Source organism: Oryza brachyantha, chromosome 3, assembly GCF_000231095.2.
Source record: "Oryza brachyantha chromosome 3, ObraRS2, whole genome shotgun sequence".
Lineage (NCBI taxonomy): Eukaryota > Viridiplantae > Streptophyta > Magnoliopsida > Poales > Poaceae > Oryza > Oryza brachyantha.
The window spans coordinates 8,537,779-8,552,682 of NC_023165.2; the positions used below are offsets into that span (position 1 = coordinate 8,537,779).

At 42.9% G+C, this 14,904-nt stretch overlaps 2 protein-coding genes across 3 annotated transcripts; both read left to right on the forward strand.

Annotated features, from left to right (window-relative positions):
• Nucleotides 1-339: 339 nt before the first annotated feature.
• LOC102706082 lies at nt 340-3,482 on the forward strand. The gene is made up of 6 exons (XM_006649840.2): nt 340-376; nt 448-562; nt 673-1,300; nt 1,596-2,409; nt 2,676-2,725; nt 3,097-3,482. The coding sequence occupies exons 1-6, from the start codon at nt 349-351 to the stop codon at nt 3,103-3,105; spliced, it is 1,644 nt and encodes a 547-aa protein (XP_006649903.1). The 5' UTR covers nt 340-348; the 3' UTR covers nt 3,106-3,482.
• Nucleotides 3,483-5,916: 2,434 nt separating this feature from the next.
• Nucleotides 5,917-11,627, forward strand: LOC102706364 (serine/threonine protein kinase OSK4). 2 transcript variants are annotated; one of them, XM_006649841.3, is made up of 11 exons: nt 5,917-5,954; nt 7,535-7,720; nt 8,074-8,258; nt 8,685-8,867; nt 8,960-9,091; nt 9,228-9,413; nt 9,746-9,835; nt 9,905-9,988; nt 10,062-10,202; nt 10,278-10,508; nt 11,094-11,627. In XM_006649841.3, the coding sequence occupies exons 2-11, from the start codon at nt 7,540-7,542 to the stop codon at nt 11,205-11,207; spliced, it is 1,527 nt and encodes a 508-aa protein (XP_006649904.1). In that variant the 5' UTR covers nt 5,917-5,954; nt 7,535-7,539; the 3' UTR covers nt 11,208-11,627. The 2 variants fall into 2 exon arrangements, with proteins under 2 accessions (XP_006649904.1, XP_015690776.1); XM_015835290.2 differs by lacking the exon at nt 5,917-5,954 and adding an exon at nt 6,192-6,207.
• Nucleotides 11,628-14,904: the final 3,277 nt, after the last annotated feature.

Genomic DNA, 14,904 nt, shown 5'->3' on the forward strand with positions numbered 1-14,904 from the left:
TCCTTAATTCTTGAATTGCATGTGTATCACTGTATCAGCAAATGGGCTGAAGTGCATTTAACCCAGGCCAGGCAGATGAGCAAAAAGGTTAATTCCAGCTCGGCCAGAGCCCATGTGACCACATCGGTAGTCCGGCCCACCGAAAGGCGCGCCCCGGTCGTCGGAGCGGCCAGTTCAAAAAATTTCAAACCCACCTCCTCTCCCAACGGCAACTCCCCACCTCCCCCACTTCCCCCGCTCCATTCCAACATCCACAAACCATTCCTCTCCCCCACCCCCATATCCTCCCAAGCAAACGCCCCGCCTCCTCGTCTTCCTCCATCTCCCTCCCCTCTCCTCGTCGCGGCCATGGATCCCCACCCCACCCCATTCGCAGGTAAGCCAAGATCTCAATGGTCTCAGCTCTATTTATCTGTGCTCGCGAGATTGATTCCGCGAGATGCGCAGGGAAGCGGCGGTCGGTTGCGGCGCCGGCCAAGATAACGGCGCCCAAGCCCAAGTCCATCGCCGCCGCGCGCACGAAGACGACGAGGAAGTCTCCCCCCGCACCTCCACAGCCACGGCAAGGATCGCTGGCATTCTCGTATTGAAAATGCCTTTGTAGTAGATGCGTAGCGCGATCCGGTTTCGCTTACTGAGGTCGACTGTTTTTTTTTTTTTTTTGCTCGACAGGCCGCGGCGCGCGTTCGGCACCGTTCGCAGCAGCAATCCCCATACCGAGAAGCCGCCCCCGCTGCAGAAGCCTTCGAAGGTGTCTCCACCGCCACCGCAGAAGCCTGTTAAAGTGTGGCCACCGCCGGCGCAGAAGCCTTCCAAGGTGTCACCACCGCCACGGCAGAAGTCGGCGAAGGTTTCTCCTCCGCCTGTTCCGAAGCCTTCGAAGCTGTCGCCGTCAAATCCAGTCAAGGCGACTAAGCCGTCTCGTCAGGCAGCGAAGCCCCTGAAGAAAGCCGCGCCGGGTCCGAAACTGGATCCCAAGCCAAGGAAGAAGAGCCAACGGGTGACCTTCCAGGAGGACGCGGTAACGGCGGTGGCTGCTGCAAGCGGAGAGAAGGCGAAGATTTCCACCGAAGACACGGCAGGGCACACGCCAATGGTTTCAATGAAAGCCCCCGAGAAGAAATGGAAGGATGTGTCCGCTGAGACGCCGTTCTTTAGTGCGCAGAATTGCAGCAATTGCACTCTGGACCCGCTCGAGGAGTCCACCTACTGGCTTTCACATATCCACCTGGCCGAGTCAGTTGGGAAGCACAGGGTTGCTGCTGCATTCTTTCATCTTGCATTCGACTGCCAAGCCCAGGTAAGAGTTCACTGTAAATGTTTTTTTAGTTGACAGTCATCCAAACTGCAAGTTTAGCTGTACTTTTAACTTCTAATACGTATTAGAAATTGTATTCTTTCTTAGAAAAATTCAGTGTGTTTTGCCTGAGTAGCCAATTGATAGGAACATGACACTCATTGACTGTTCAAGACTTTAATCATAACCCATTGATAGCAGACCATTTCAGTTTATATTACATCGGCTTCCTGATTAGTAACAATCCACATAGTTGTTATTGAATTCTCCTAAAGAAAATGTTTATTTTTGTGGACAGCCAATTCACAGGATCCAAAGTGAGTTAAGGAATTATACAGTGCGCCATGTGAGTGCCAGCACTTTAGCTCCTTTATTTGATGAGCTTCTCCTTGCCCATGGTGGCATGCCAGTGAACCAGCCGAAGTTTGACACTGATGGTTTTGAGGTAGTGGATACACCTTTAGTTACAAATGTAGATGACAATAGGCTTGATACTACCACAATTCAAGTGGATGAGGAATGCTTGGCACGTAACTGTGGTGGTGATATCGTTCACGTGGCAGTTCCCATTATTACGAAACCTCTCGAGGAAGGCTTGGGCCAACCGAGTTTTGAGCAAAAGCTGGACGACAGTTTCGAATTTGATGACTGTGAAGCTGTCATTGTGGATAGGTTGGCAGGAGAACATTCTGATTTAGAGAAGATTGTTGATGCTATTGATCCTTGCGACAGTGAAACAATGCAGTCAGCATGCAGATCGTCCATTGATAAGTTGAGTCTGAAAGGATCTCCAGCAGTAATCGGATTGTCTCAACGACAGCGCTCTTCAGACAGCCCATTAGATAAGTTGTCTCCGTCTGCTGCACGGAGCTTGTCTGCAAATCGCTTATCGTCTGTTAGTCCTGATGAAAAAAAGTCTCCCGTCGGTAGCAGAGCGTCGAAGAGGCTCACATCCAGCTGCCCTTCTTCTAAGAAGTCCTTCTACAGTAAAGGCTTGTCATCAAAGTGGATGTCATCTGGTAGCAATCATGATGGAGAGCACAACGGTTCTGCTGGAACCGGTGCTCTTAACGAGGTAATTCCATATGTGGAATTTGACTGCCCTGCATTAGGTAAGTCAACATGTCCAAGCTTTTACTTTGACATTCACCTATATCTTTTCGTTTATGCTTATAAGCCAAACTTTGAATTTTTAACCTTAAATTTAGAGTTTGATTTTAAGGTTTCTTTATCAAAGTTTATTTTTCAGCTAGATCGCTAATAATACGTACATAAAAGTTTTATACATAAATTGTTTTTTATTTGCTAAACAATAACCCTGATTGTGCCTAAGCTGACTTAATGACTTATATTCTGACTGACTGGGAGCATCTTGCAGTTGATCAGCTGGAACTGAAAGAAAATGGGGATAACGATGCTGTCAATGAGGTGTGTCTAACAGTTTTATTTACACTCCGTGGAGTTCTGCAAAAGTGACCAAATGGATTTAAATAGAACAGTAATGAGTTCATGTTTCTAATTCATAAAACAGTATTGCCTTGTCAAAGTAAAAATACTCGTTACACTTGTGAAGAACATGCATTTATTTGTTGGCTTGCGCAATAGTATTATAATCTAACTGGGTTTCTAAAACTCTTTCATGCATCTGTTGCTAATATTGCCCCGTACGCTTTAAATAATGTAGTCCCGAACCATCTTTCTGACCAGACTAACAAATTATTTAGCCTTAGATAACATATATGAAAGTATCTACTCTATGTTATAATAATAACTTAAAGCTGTTACGACATTCTTTGCAGATCAAATAGCTACTGGAGATGGACTTACTACAACAGTACAACGGCAATGGGCTGCTAATAGCATAAGTTTAGATCTATTTTCTGGTCTGTGTATGATCAATAGTTTGGACTTCTGACTTGATCTCTTTGCTAGTTTGCCTTTGGTGTGGACTCGAGCAGAGTGTTTGCTCATGCGTGGTGTTTTATTTTCACCACTCCAAGAACGTGGTTCTCACTTCTCAGCAAAGATCATAGTGCTTGGATGATCTTTGTGAGCTTAACAGTCGACGGGTTCTATTTTGTGTGTGCTTGCTTAGCATGACAACGAGGGTTATGGTATTCTTGTTTGATGTGTCAATAACTAGTATCTTCGGGATATGAGGTCAATGTAATATGGGTTTCTTGTATGATTGCAAGTTTTTTTTTTTATTGTCGTGCAAATTTGATAGTCACCTTTCGAACTGACTGAAAACACAGTTCAATCGAATCGTGATGCCCGTCTACTGCCATCTGCGCGTCGTGATGCCGTCTACTGCCATCCGTGCACGACGCGCTCAAACAATAGAATCAGTAGTTTGCGACTATCGGTCGATGCAAAATTGCAAATGGTACAGGAGAAAGAAAACTTTCTGAGTTAAGCCCGAACAAATTTATCTAAGGTGCTGTTACACAGTCTAAAGAGCCAGACTAGTAATGATATGTGGCAGATGCGTCAGCGAAACAACGTTCTCGCTTGCAGAAATCAGTGGCTTAGTGACAAAAACTGGCAGCAAAGGTTGTGTCCCTTTGTAATTTAAAGGAAATCACACCACACCAAAGTCACAAACCAACCGCATCAGCAACCACACAAAAGCATACTGTACGAGACAAACGAACAGATCAGCACAAGGAAGCGACATTTTGAAAAACCCCAGGCTGCGAGAGCGAGACGCACGCCTCCATCTCCCGTTCACTCCCCCGGCCTGGTCACCAACTTTTGTCGTTTCCTTTCCTTTTACACGAGCAGCCATCTCGCGGCAGCGAACATTTCCCGTGGACGGACGACACCCCCGCGCGGTTTATTCACGGTGCACTGCACGCCACGCGACCGTGGCGTGCCATTCCGGCGTGCCGCGGCACACGGGGGCCCAACCGCGAGCTCGCTCCCCTGCAGGCGCTGGCCCGTGGCGTGGCACCGCGAGTTGGTGGTGCCAGCCAGCGAGGCAGCGACATGGCGTGGCCGCGCGCGCGCGCGAGGGGGGCGTTGGGGGGGGGGGGGGGGCGTTCCAAGCGGGAAGCCGTCGGTGCCTCGGTGGCGGCAGTTGCAAACAGAGCGCGTCACGTGTGACGCAACGGACTAACGGTGCGTGACCCACTGACCCTCGACCCTGTGGAGCCCGGAAGCCGTCGCCGTCGGTGAACAGGGACGGCGGGGGCCGGGGATTTGCATGGTGGTGAGTGGTGACCCGGTCTCGCATGGGATTGCATGACCAGGTAGCATATGATAGCGACCAACTGGTCACATCACACACTGTCCGGATCGATATCTCTGCGGACTGCACACAGGAACACGGAATTTTTATTACTATACGTTTCACGTGTGTCGCATCTCCGTTACTACCGAACAATCACCTTTTGACCATCAGGGCCCGATGGTTCCCGGCGCTGCTTTTTCCCCCCGTAGCGCACTTCTAGCTAGTGGAACAAGTTGGCAGGTTAACTTCAAGAATCAATACCAAATTTTTATTGGTGTTACCGTCGCGTCTTGTTTAGTTTAAACGAGACAGAAATGCGACATTGATTTTCTAAAAATATCTTGGGAGTTTTTCCCCCCTCCTGGAGGAGTAGAACAGCCGGCACAAAGTGGCGACTTATTTTAGTGTAAAACAATGTGCTCAACGCATCTGAGTTCCTCAGGCAGCAGTCAGCTCACTGTGTGGCGAGCAGGAACGACCATTTCCATCGTGCCCCAGTGAAGTGACTGACCAGATTACACATGGAATACGCTCTGCTCTGGCCTGTAGCCTGTTGGCCAAGCCGGCAACGAAGGGCCACGCATGTAAGCCGTGCCATCGGCTTTTGGCCATCCGGTGGGTGGACCATATGTGCCACAGTGCCATTGCATAGGATCAGCAGCGGCTTAGCGCCACGCCCTACCTACGTATTACTCCACTCCAGTATACCAGCCCAGCCGCCAGCGCTAGCAGCCGAAGCCGCCCGCAACAGCGCAAGCGTGCAAGGCAGAACGGAATGGCAGCACAAACCTGGGAAGCCGTGTAGCGCCCGCAACACCGCAACCGAACCCGCAACGCGACACCCGCCGCATCAGCACCGTGTCATCCAGCCAACCGTCCCCACCCACCCACCCCGCAGGATCGCAACGCGTGCTTGCGCCCGCGCGAGCAACAAGACGAAGGCGATCGACCGATCGAGACCGGAAGCAACCCACGCCACCGGCGAGCCGTCCATCCCGATGCACACGCACGCGGCACGCCCGCCCGCCCCAGCCGAGAGAGAACAGAACAGAAAGAGGTAAAAAGAAAAAAAGAACGGAAAGACAGAAGGCGCCAAGCGGGGCAAAGCGAGCAGCAGAGCGGGGGAGGGGAGGGGCGCCACGTAAGACGAGTACTACATCTTCTCCGGTAACACCGCCCAACTCTCTCCTCACTTTAACCGCGAGGATTGTTAAAGCAAGTGAGCTCTCGGAAGTCTTAAAACCACGCCGTGACCCACCACCCTCTCTCAAGTCTCAACCCCCCAAAACCTCCCGTCCCTCCTCCTCCAGTGGGCGGCTCCCTCCTCCCGCTCCAGCTCCGCCTCGCCTCGCTCGCGCGGTTGACCACCACCACCACCACCACCACCACCCGATCGGCGGCGAGGGGGAGGAGCTCCGGTGCCAGGTAATCCCTCGCGCGGCTATATGTTTAAGCTCTTGTGGGTTTCTGATTCCCCTTTGGTTCGTTTGGGGTGCGTGCGCTCCTGCCTGCTGTGGCTTCGCGCTGTTTGTCGCATGGTGGCTTCTCTGGCTGGTTGGGTGCGTTTGGGGGATGCGGTCGGGCGCCGGAGGTGGTTTTGAGCTCGGATTTGGGATGGGTGGTGCGGGTCGGCGCATTTTGGGTGGAGGCGGGGGGTGATCTCATGGGCTTCGTTGAGGTAGGGGTGGGGAATTGAGAGCTGTTTTGTGCTGATTGGCCTGTGGGGATTTGGCATACGCGACGCCTAAACGCTAGGGAGTTGTCGTCTCCCCTTGCCTCCTATTTCTCTTAGATCCCTATCTCAGATCCATTCGGTATAGCGTTTCGCTTCTCAGCAGGAGTTGATTGGTCGCTCAATCGTTTTTTTTTTTGGTTCATCAGCCGGTCGATCCCACTTTCCCCAATTTGATTTTCCACTAGGAATATCTTTCTGCTTGAGAGATTCCGATTCCGATTCGATTCCATCTAGTTCGTGTATGGACGGTCTGCAGTATCGATTAGCAAATCCATGTGGTTAACATAAGCTAGCTTAACTTGTGGTAATAATACCCCCAGCCCTACCATTTACGGGTAGCTTGGTTTAACAAGGTGAATGAGGAAAGGTACCTGTGTTGTGCAAGTTATGTTGGTTTGATGATTGCATTTACCTCACAATCTTTCATGCTTAATACATGTATTCTGTCATGATATTCGGGGAACCTTTTTAAGATAGCTTGCATGGTAACACATTAGGATTTATTTTTTGCACTAGGATTTCATGATTTGTCTGTCTATTTTCACCACCAAGGCACCAAGCTGTTATTCCTGTTACAGCAGCTCCATTTTTTTAGATAATGGTTGCAACAGCTCCATGGGTGAAGAAGATGAAGCGCGTAGAGTGTGAAGGTCATGTAGTTATGGGGTGTCTGGTGGCAGAAAGATGACTTTGGGCATTCTGGGGGGGGGGGGGGGGGGGGGGGTGGGCAGGCTAGGTAAAAGCCATGTTGAGAGGAGAGCAGTGGGGTATAGCTCATGTTTAGGTTTGTTCTAAGGGAGGATTCAATGGTGGATTTATCGCATGTGGACAGTATAGTTTTCCAAGCCTTAATAGTTAGGTTTTTGGTTCTAAAAAGGGATAAAATTGAACATTGTCAGGGGCATTGATGATTCGGACCACTTGTGCCATTAACTCTACTTCTACTGGACACGAGATCCCAGTGCGTAAAAGTTGTGTTTCCCTAAATGCACCCAACCAGTTAGAGACGAAGTGTTGTTACTCACTAATTAATATACATTACTCATATTTGAGGTGAACATATTAACTCGAAAAATCGCATATTGCATGTTTTCCATGACACACCATATACATTATGCTAGTAGTACTTATGAACAAGCTGTTTAGCACAGCTTGAATCTGGAGTCATGTTTTGCTTTGGGTCAAAGGTGCATATCATGTCACCAATGTTTCGTCCAAAGTGTAAAATTGTTTGTGGAATGCTAAACCTCATCTCTGTTCCTATTACCAGTGAAAATGGATGGAAATGCTAGAGGTGGGCATTCTGAGGCACTGAAGAACTACAATCTAGGAAGAACATTAGGTATTGGCTCATTTGGGAAAGTGAAGATTGCAGAGCATAAGCATACAGGGCACAGAGTTGCTATAAAGATCCTGAACCGCCGCCAAATGAGAAATATGGAAATGGAAGAGAAAGGTACCCTCCTTTTATAAAGAGACATCCTTAATTAATCTATTATATTCTGTTTGTTCATGTTTGAAGTTATCTGCTTCATGTAGTGGTCAGATCTGTGAACTGTCTCCAAATTTTAGTTAATCTAATAGTGGAGGTAAAATTTATACTGATTCTAGGATACAATTTTTTGTTAAGTAGACTTCACCTCCTGCTAATGGCTGTGAGTTCTGGTAATTTTTCCTGGTAAAGAAGGATTTTTACGGTTTCTCTTCTTTGAATGCTTTTGACTGGGGAATTCTAGGATCTGAAATTGTATGCATGCTAAATGCTAAGGGCTGACTTCAATTTTTTTTATTGTTTATTATTGCTTCCAGCAAAAAGAGAAATCAAGATATTGAGGCTGTTCATTCACCCCCATATCATTCGCCTTTATGAGGTCATATACACTCCTACGGATATATATGTTGTGATGGAGTACTGCAAGTTTGGCGAATTGTTTGATTACATTGTTGAGAAAGGCAGGTTGCAGGAAGATGAGGCTCGTCGAATCTTCCAGCAGGTACTTGTTCTTCTACTCATTTCTTCACTTGTTAAATGTACTTTTGTAGCATTTATTTCCAATTTTATTGCTTGCTTATTAACACTGTTTATAGTCATGCCAATCATATTCTTCTTGTGGAGTTTTTGTGTGTAATCTTCATAAATTAATTGACTCAGATTTGCATGTATCAGTTTGGTTTTAGCTACTAACCCAATCACTGAGTTGTAAATTTGTGGGATAAATCAATATATGGAGTCAAATCATTGATAAATTCCTAATCCTTGACTGTCTTAGTATCATTATTGGCATGTGATTTAACCTGAAATGGTGAGAGGGACATTATACCCTTTTATTGGAGAACTTGCGGTTTTCATTTTTCTGTTTTTGTTGAATATACATAAATTATTTCTGCTGATATTTTTAAGGTGAAATTTTCTGGAACAGATTATATCGGGTGTTGAATACTGCCACAGAAACATGGTGGTTCATCGTGATCTAAAGCCAGAAAACCTGCTGCTGGATTCAAAGTATAATGTGAAACTTGCGGACTTTGGTTTGAGTAATGTCATGCATGATGGACATTTTTTAAAGACAAGCTGTGGGAGTCCGAACTATGCTGCTCCAGAGGTATTTTTTTTTTGTATCACTGTGAGACCATATCTTCTTGCTCCTTTACACACAATTGTTTTTCTTAATGTAGTATTATTATTCCTTTGCAGGTGATCTCTGGTAAACTATATGCTGGACCTGAGGTTGATGTATGGAGCTGTGGAGTGATCCTTTATGCTCTCCTTTGTGGTACTCTTCCATTTGATGATGAGAATATACCCAACCTATTCAAAAAGATAAAGGTAAGACAGATTTATGTAGGCTAGCCACCTTAATAAACTCTTGTGTTGACTAGATGGACCTTAGAATATCTAAGTTTTTATTACTGTTCTATATATTTGATTATTTGACACGCCCTCCCCCCTGTTTGTTTTTCAGGGTGGTATATATACTCTTCCAAGCCATTTGTCTGCTCTCGCCAGGGATTTGATCCCAAGAATGCTTGTTGTTGATCCAATGAAGAGAATCACAATTCGTGAAATTCGAGAGCATCAGTGGTTTCAGATTCGCCTTCCTCGTTACTTGGCAGTGCCTCCGCCAGACACAGCACAGCAAGCCAAAATGGTACTTCCTTTATGGCACATTTTTAATAAGTTGTTCATTAATGTATCTAATATATTTTTTCTTGAGATATACTTATAGAGTACAATAAATAATGTTTTGCCAACATAACACCATATAAATCATTGGTGAAAGGCATCTTGAATATTGTGAAAATAGAACATTACATAATGTGAAGTGTTTTCTTGCTACTATCAGAAACCCCTCATGAAATGTAAACGATAAGTTTTCACTTGCAATGTCACTTTTTTACATGTTTTATTTTTGAATAGCTATCTTGCCACATTGCTCTTGTGGCAATGATATAATGTTTTGATATATGGCCTTTTTTGAAGATTGATGAAGACACCCTTCAAGACGTTGTAAACTTGGGTTATGAGAAGGACCATGTGTGTGAGTCTCTGCGCAGTAGACTGCAAAATGAGGTATATGCAAACAAATGATCTGCTCATCCTTTTTAATAACCATGTTGCTGATTTTAGACCATTTTCCAGGCAACTGTTGCATATTATTTACTCTTGGATAATCGTTTTCGAGCTACCAGTGGCTATCTTGGAGCGGACTATCAGGAATCATTGGTTAGTTCAAATTTACATCATCTGTGTCTTAATATGCAAAATGTTTAATTAACTATCTGACCTGATGCATTAGGAGAGAAACTTTAATCACTTTGCTTCATCGGAATCAGCAAGTTCAAATGCAAGGCATTATCTTCCAGGAAGCAGTGATCCTCATGCCAGTGGTTTGCGTCCACATTATCCTGTTGAAAGAAAATGGGCTCTTGGACTTCAGGTCTTGCATGATGTTCTATTTTACTTCTTCTTTTGTGACACAGAAATTTGTACTGACATATCATTTATCCAACAGTCTCGAGCTCAGCCTCGTGAGATAATGATCGAGGTTCTAAAGGCACTTCAAGAATTAAATGTCTGCTGGAAGAAGAATGGACAGTACAACATGAAATGCAAATGGTGTGTTGGGTACCCTCAGGCCACTGATATGTTAGATGTCAACCACAGCTTTGTTGGTGACTCCATCATAATGGATAACGGCGATGTAAATGGGAGGTTGCCTGCTGTGATCAAGTTTGAAATTCAGGTATTCAATTTCATTGGCAGTACTGACTTAAAAAGTTTGATACAGTAATAAAATTTTGTAGATATTTGACTAAATATTGTTGCCATAGTTGAATCCTGCACTATCTTTTGGCTTTTGCTTATGCTTATAAGTTAAAATTTGAATTTTCAATATTAAATTTGAAGTTGATTTTGAGGTTTTTTTCATCATAGTTTATTTTTCAGTCTTGGCTTTTAGATCACCATGAACACGCATATAAAAGTTGTATTCGCAAATTATTTTCTGTTTGCAAATATGCCGTTTTGCTTTTTCCCTTAAAAAGCCAAAAGATGTTAAAATCCTGTTGTAATGAAGACTAAAGAATGCCATCCCCTGTTAGGTTCAATCATGAGTTGATGCATTGCCAGTAAGTATTATCTGTTCATGCCAATTTGAACCAGCAATTTTTCAAACTTGTCATACTTAAAAGTACCAGTCAGCCATATGTTAAATACTTTTAGCCTAGTATGGAATCATTTCGAATGATATAGCTATCGTATTTGGTATGTATTATATATCTGTAGTATATGTGGCTGTAGAATTGCTGATTCCGTTCCTTTTCGTCAGCTTTACAAGACCAGGGACGACAAGTATCTTCTGGATATGCAGAGAGTTACTGGGCCTCAGCTCCTTTTCCTGGACTTCTGTGCAGCCTTCCTTACCAAGCTGAGGGTTCTATAGTTCTATAGTACCCTGTGTTGGCTTCAGTGAATAACCAAACCTAGGGTTTTATCATGTGCGGTTTTTCACTGCAATGATGAATAAAGGATACCATGTAAATAGTCAACTGTGACTTTCTTCCCAGTCCTTAGACAGCGAACGGTGTTGTTTGAGTGACTAGTATTGTGTTGAGCACCAAAATGTTGGTCGTTACAGACTTACATAGTATATAGATCTTGATAAGCTATCTGTGTGGGCGAATGCTTGATGCTAATTTTTGCAGGCTGCAGCTATACTGCTGGTGATGCTGCACTACAAGCTTTCCTCTAGGTTATCATGCGTGTGCTTGGAAATTTTGCAACTGCTAGGAAGAGACTGGGAAGAATATCAGCCCATTTCTGCCGGATTGTGTTATAAATGTAGATGACATCATATTTAGTGAAATATTTCCATGAAAACAAAGTTAGTCGTATGAATATGCTCATGATATCCTCTCTCTTTTGTTCTGCACACCATCAATTCATAATTTGTCGTGTTGTCTTTTGGCTTACCAATATTCTACTGGTATATCGCTGGCATGGAGAATGGAGTCTTTTACAGAACATGTCTATTCATCTTTGACCCTTCACTACGATTTACACTTGAGAGAATAGAGGCGAACACCGAACAGTGATTCGTGTTTAGCCAATTTATGGAGTTTGATGTTTATGTTTACGAGCCAAAATTTAAATTTTTGACTTTAAATTTATAGTTGGTTTTTTTTCTATCGTAGACTATTTTTTAATATTTGCTTTTAGATCGCTACATATACATAAAATTTTATTCATAAATTATTTTTTATTTGTAAATAGTTCATTTGCCCTTTTTCTTTGCAAAAGCCAAATGATGACACTGCAAGTTCTGAAGCATCATGATTCTTTGGGCCATGGATAGGAAAAACACGGGATTTTAAAAAGACTGCAAAACACAAAAATAATTACTCCCTCCGTTTCATATTATAACACTTTATATGTTTGTTTAGATTTATTCATTTATTAATATATATGTTTGTATATGTGTCTAGATTTATTAGCATATAAATAAATCTAGATAATACCAAAAAGCCTTATAATATGAAACGAAGTGATACTACTATTGACGGTAAAAAAAACACACGAAATTGAGGAAGATAAAGACTTAACAAGGAAACTTTCTAAAATGTTGGATCTTTTGCTAACTTCCCTCCAAAAGTTAAGGACGAGGTATTCCATAGGAATTTCACATGACTTGATATGATTTAATTCTTAATTTTTTTAAAGTTACGTAGGAAATTTTTTTATAGGATTAATATTCCTACAAAATTCATATGTTTTTCTTTGAATCAAATAGTGTCTTAAACAGAGGAAATTTTTTTGTATTCATCTAAAGGTTAGAGCAAATGTGTACTTTTATCTAAAGGAAGAAGAAACACACCGATAAAAGAAAATTACATCTAGTTTGCTTTGTCCATCTAGTTTGCTTTGTCCAGCCGAGATGTATGGTATAATTTTGGTTGTCATCCAAAAGGTTATTCCTTTTCTATTTCTCTATTGCATTCCATCTAAACATAAGAAATAACAGCATGTAATGCAATCTTTTGACATTAAAAGAAGAGGAATAGATGCAGGGTGTGGACACCTGGTACATTTTTATGAAGTATTTGTATTTTTGGAGAAGTGACTAGTGATGAAAACAGGAGGTAGACCTCGAAGAAGACATCATCAGAAAAAAAAAAAAGTGCAATAACATGTTGGCTATGGACTCTTGGACTTTTTTTTGTCATCATTGGTGATCCATAGGTATCAAGCCACCTCGGTTCGGCTTGGTTTGGATCAATAAGATAATTGGGTGGAGTTAAAATCGAGCTTGGCTTGAATTGCTAAGTTAACGAGCCATTTTTTTAAAAGAAAAAGTCTTGATCACCCTGAGGTTTGGCACCCTGGTTAATTCACTCCTAAGCTTTAAAACAGTCCAAGCAATACATTAAACTTTCCCAAACCGTTTAATTTACTCCTTGGGTGGTTTAATTTATCACCAGGTGGTTTTTGGAGTGGTTTTGTTCAATCGGTTCTCGGGTGAGAGGACGCCCACAAAAATGCTTTTCCTCAGTCAGCCCTCACTAATGCATAGCTATATCTAGATACAAGTCGTCTACAAAAATGAAAATAATAGTTCATAAGATGGAAAAATAAAAGCAGATAAGAAAAAAGCCTGAAAATTATGAAGCAACCAAAAATTGAAAACAACGAGCAAACCTTTCCCTTTTTTTTTTACTTCTCAACTCTTAGTAACCTTTTACAAAAAAAAACTCTTGCTAACATAAAAAAATATATGATCTTGAAATTGACAACTCTTATTTAACCAAAATACCGAAAAATGACGATCCCAGTCCTAAGAGTGAAAGGCAAGGAAAAAACAAATGGAATATCCACGTACACATCATCTCTTCAATTGTTATTGGAGATGAGTTATGGCAGTGGTATGGAACCAAGCACTAACGAAATTCGTAAAGAATTAATCCTAATAAAAACCATGACCAAGTTCACCATGTATGCACGTTTTGGAAAATTTTTAAACTGCTACCAATAGAATTAGAACTAAGAACCGACGGAGAGTGCGAGAGGGAGGGGATTTTTTTGGCTGAGCAAAACCACCCCAAAAACCGGCCAGAGGTTTTTTTGAACCGTTTTGTAAAATTTAAGGTGTTGTTCATATGGTTTTAAAGCTCAGGGGGTACATTAACCAAGGGTGCCAAACCTAGGGGGGTGATCTAGACTTTTTCCCTTTTTTTAGTAGTTGAGCCATGGACTAAAAGAAAATAGCTTTCTGTATGACAGATAGGGATGAACATGCATTTGTTGTTGGGTTGTCGTATTAAGTTGTGATTGAAAGGCAAAAAATGCTCTCTTCGAAACTTTCGAAGGCATCTTCAGAACTTGTGAAGGCATCTTCGAAACTTCTACTTAGTTAAGTTATAACTACATTCAACACTCAACTTTTGAAAAAAATAACTCTTCGGAACTTCCGGCGGACACCACTGGAACTTCCGTCCATTTTGCAGAACTGAAAATCAGTGCCCAAAGCACTTCGAAACTCCTAGTGGTATCCACCGCAAGTTCCTATCATTTTCTAGAACCGAAACCAAGTGACCAAAACCCTTCGGAACTTCCGATGGTCACCACCAAAACTTCTAGCCATTTACAAAACCGAATCCAAATTGGTCATGGTCCTTCGAAACTTTGACGTTCACCATCGGAACTTCCGACGGTCACAACAGGAACTTCCGACAGTTTTATAGAACTGAAACCAAAGGCAAATGACCTCTTCGGAAGTTCCAGTCTGCCTTTAGAACTTCTGATCAAGACAACATAACTCAAAAGAATTGTAATAGACATACTTACAATATATATACGAGCACTAGACTCATTCCTAGATTTAATTGCAACACCTCTCTTCATAGTACGACATTCCAAATTCGCTTAAAATAAATACACACACATCTGAATACAATTTTACTGACTTTCTTCACCTTTTCAACACGGACAGTGCAATGACTTAGTCTTTATGAGGACTAATCTTACCCTTCACAAATCTCACATAAACACTTGTTCTCGTCAATTGATTGTCACTAATCACTAAAATAATTTAGGGGCCTAGATGCACTTTCAACGATGGCGGCAGACATGCGTGGGGTGTGGGG

Coding starts and splice junctions, on each gene's coding strand:
- LOC102706082 (XM_006649840.2), top strand. CDS start 349: ATGGATCCCCACCCCACCCCATTCGCAG. Junction 563..672: donor CCCGCACCTCCACAGCCACG/GCAAGGATCGCT, acceptor TTTGCTCGACAG/GCCGCGGCGCGCGTTCGGCA. Junction 2,410..2,675: donor ATTTGACTGCCCTGCATTAG/GTAAGTCAACAT, acceptor AGCATCTTGCAG/TTGATCAGCTGGAACTGAAA.
- LOC102706364 (XM_006649841.3), top strand. CDS start 7,540: ATGGATGGAAATGCTAGAGGTGGGCATTCTGAGGCACTGAAGAACTAC. Junction 9,836..9,904: donor GCAGTAGACTGCAAAATGAG/GTATATGCAAAC, acceptor ACCATTTTCCAG/GCAACTGTTGCATATTATTT. Junction 9,989..10,061: donor CGGACTATCAGGAATCATTG/GTTAGTTCAAAT, acceptor CTGATGCATTAG/GAGAGAAACTTTAATCACTT.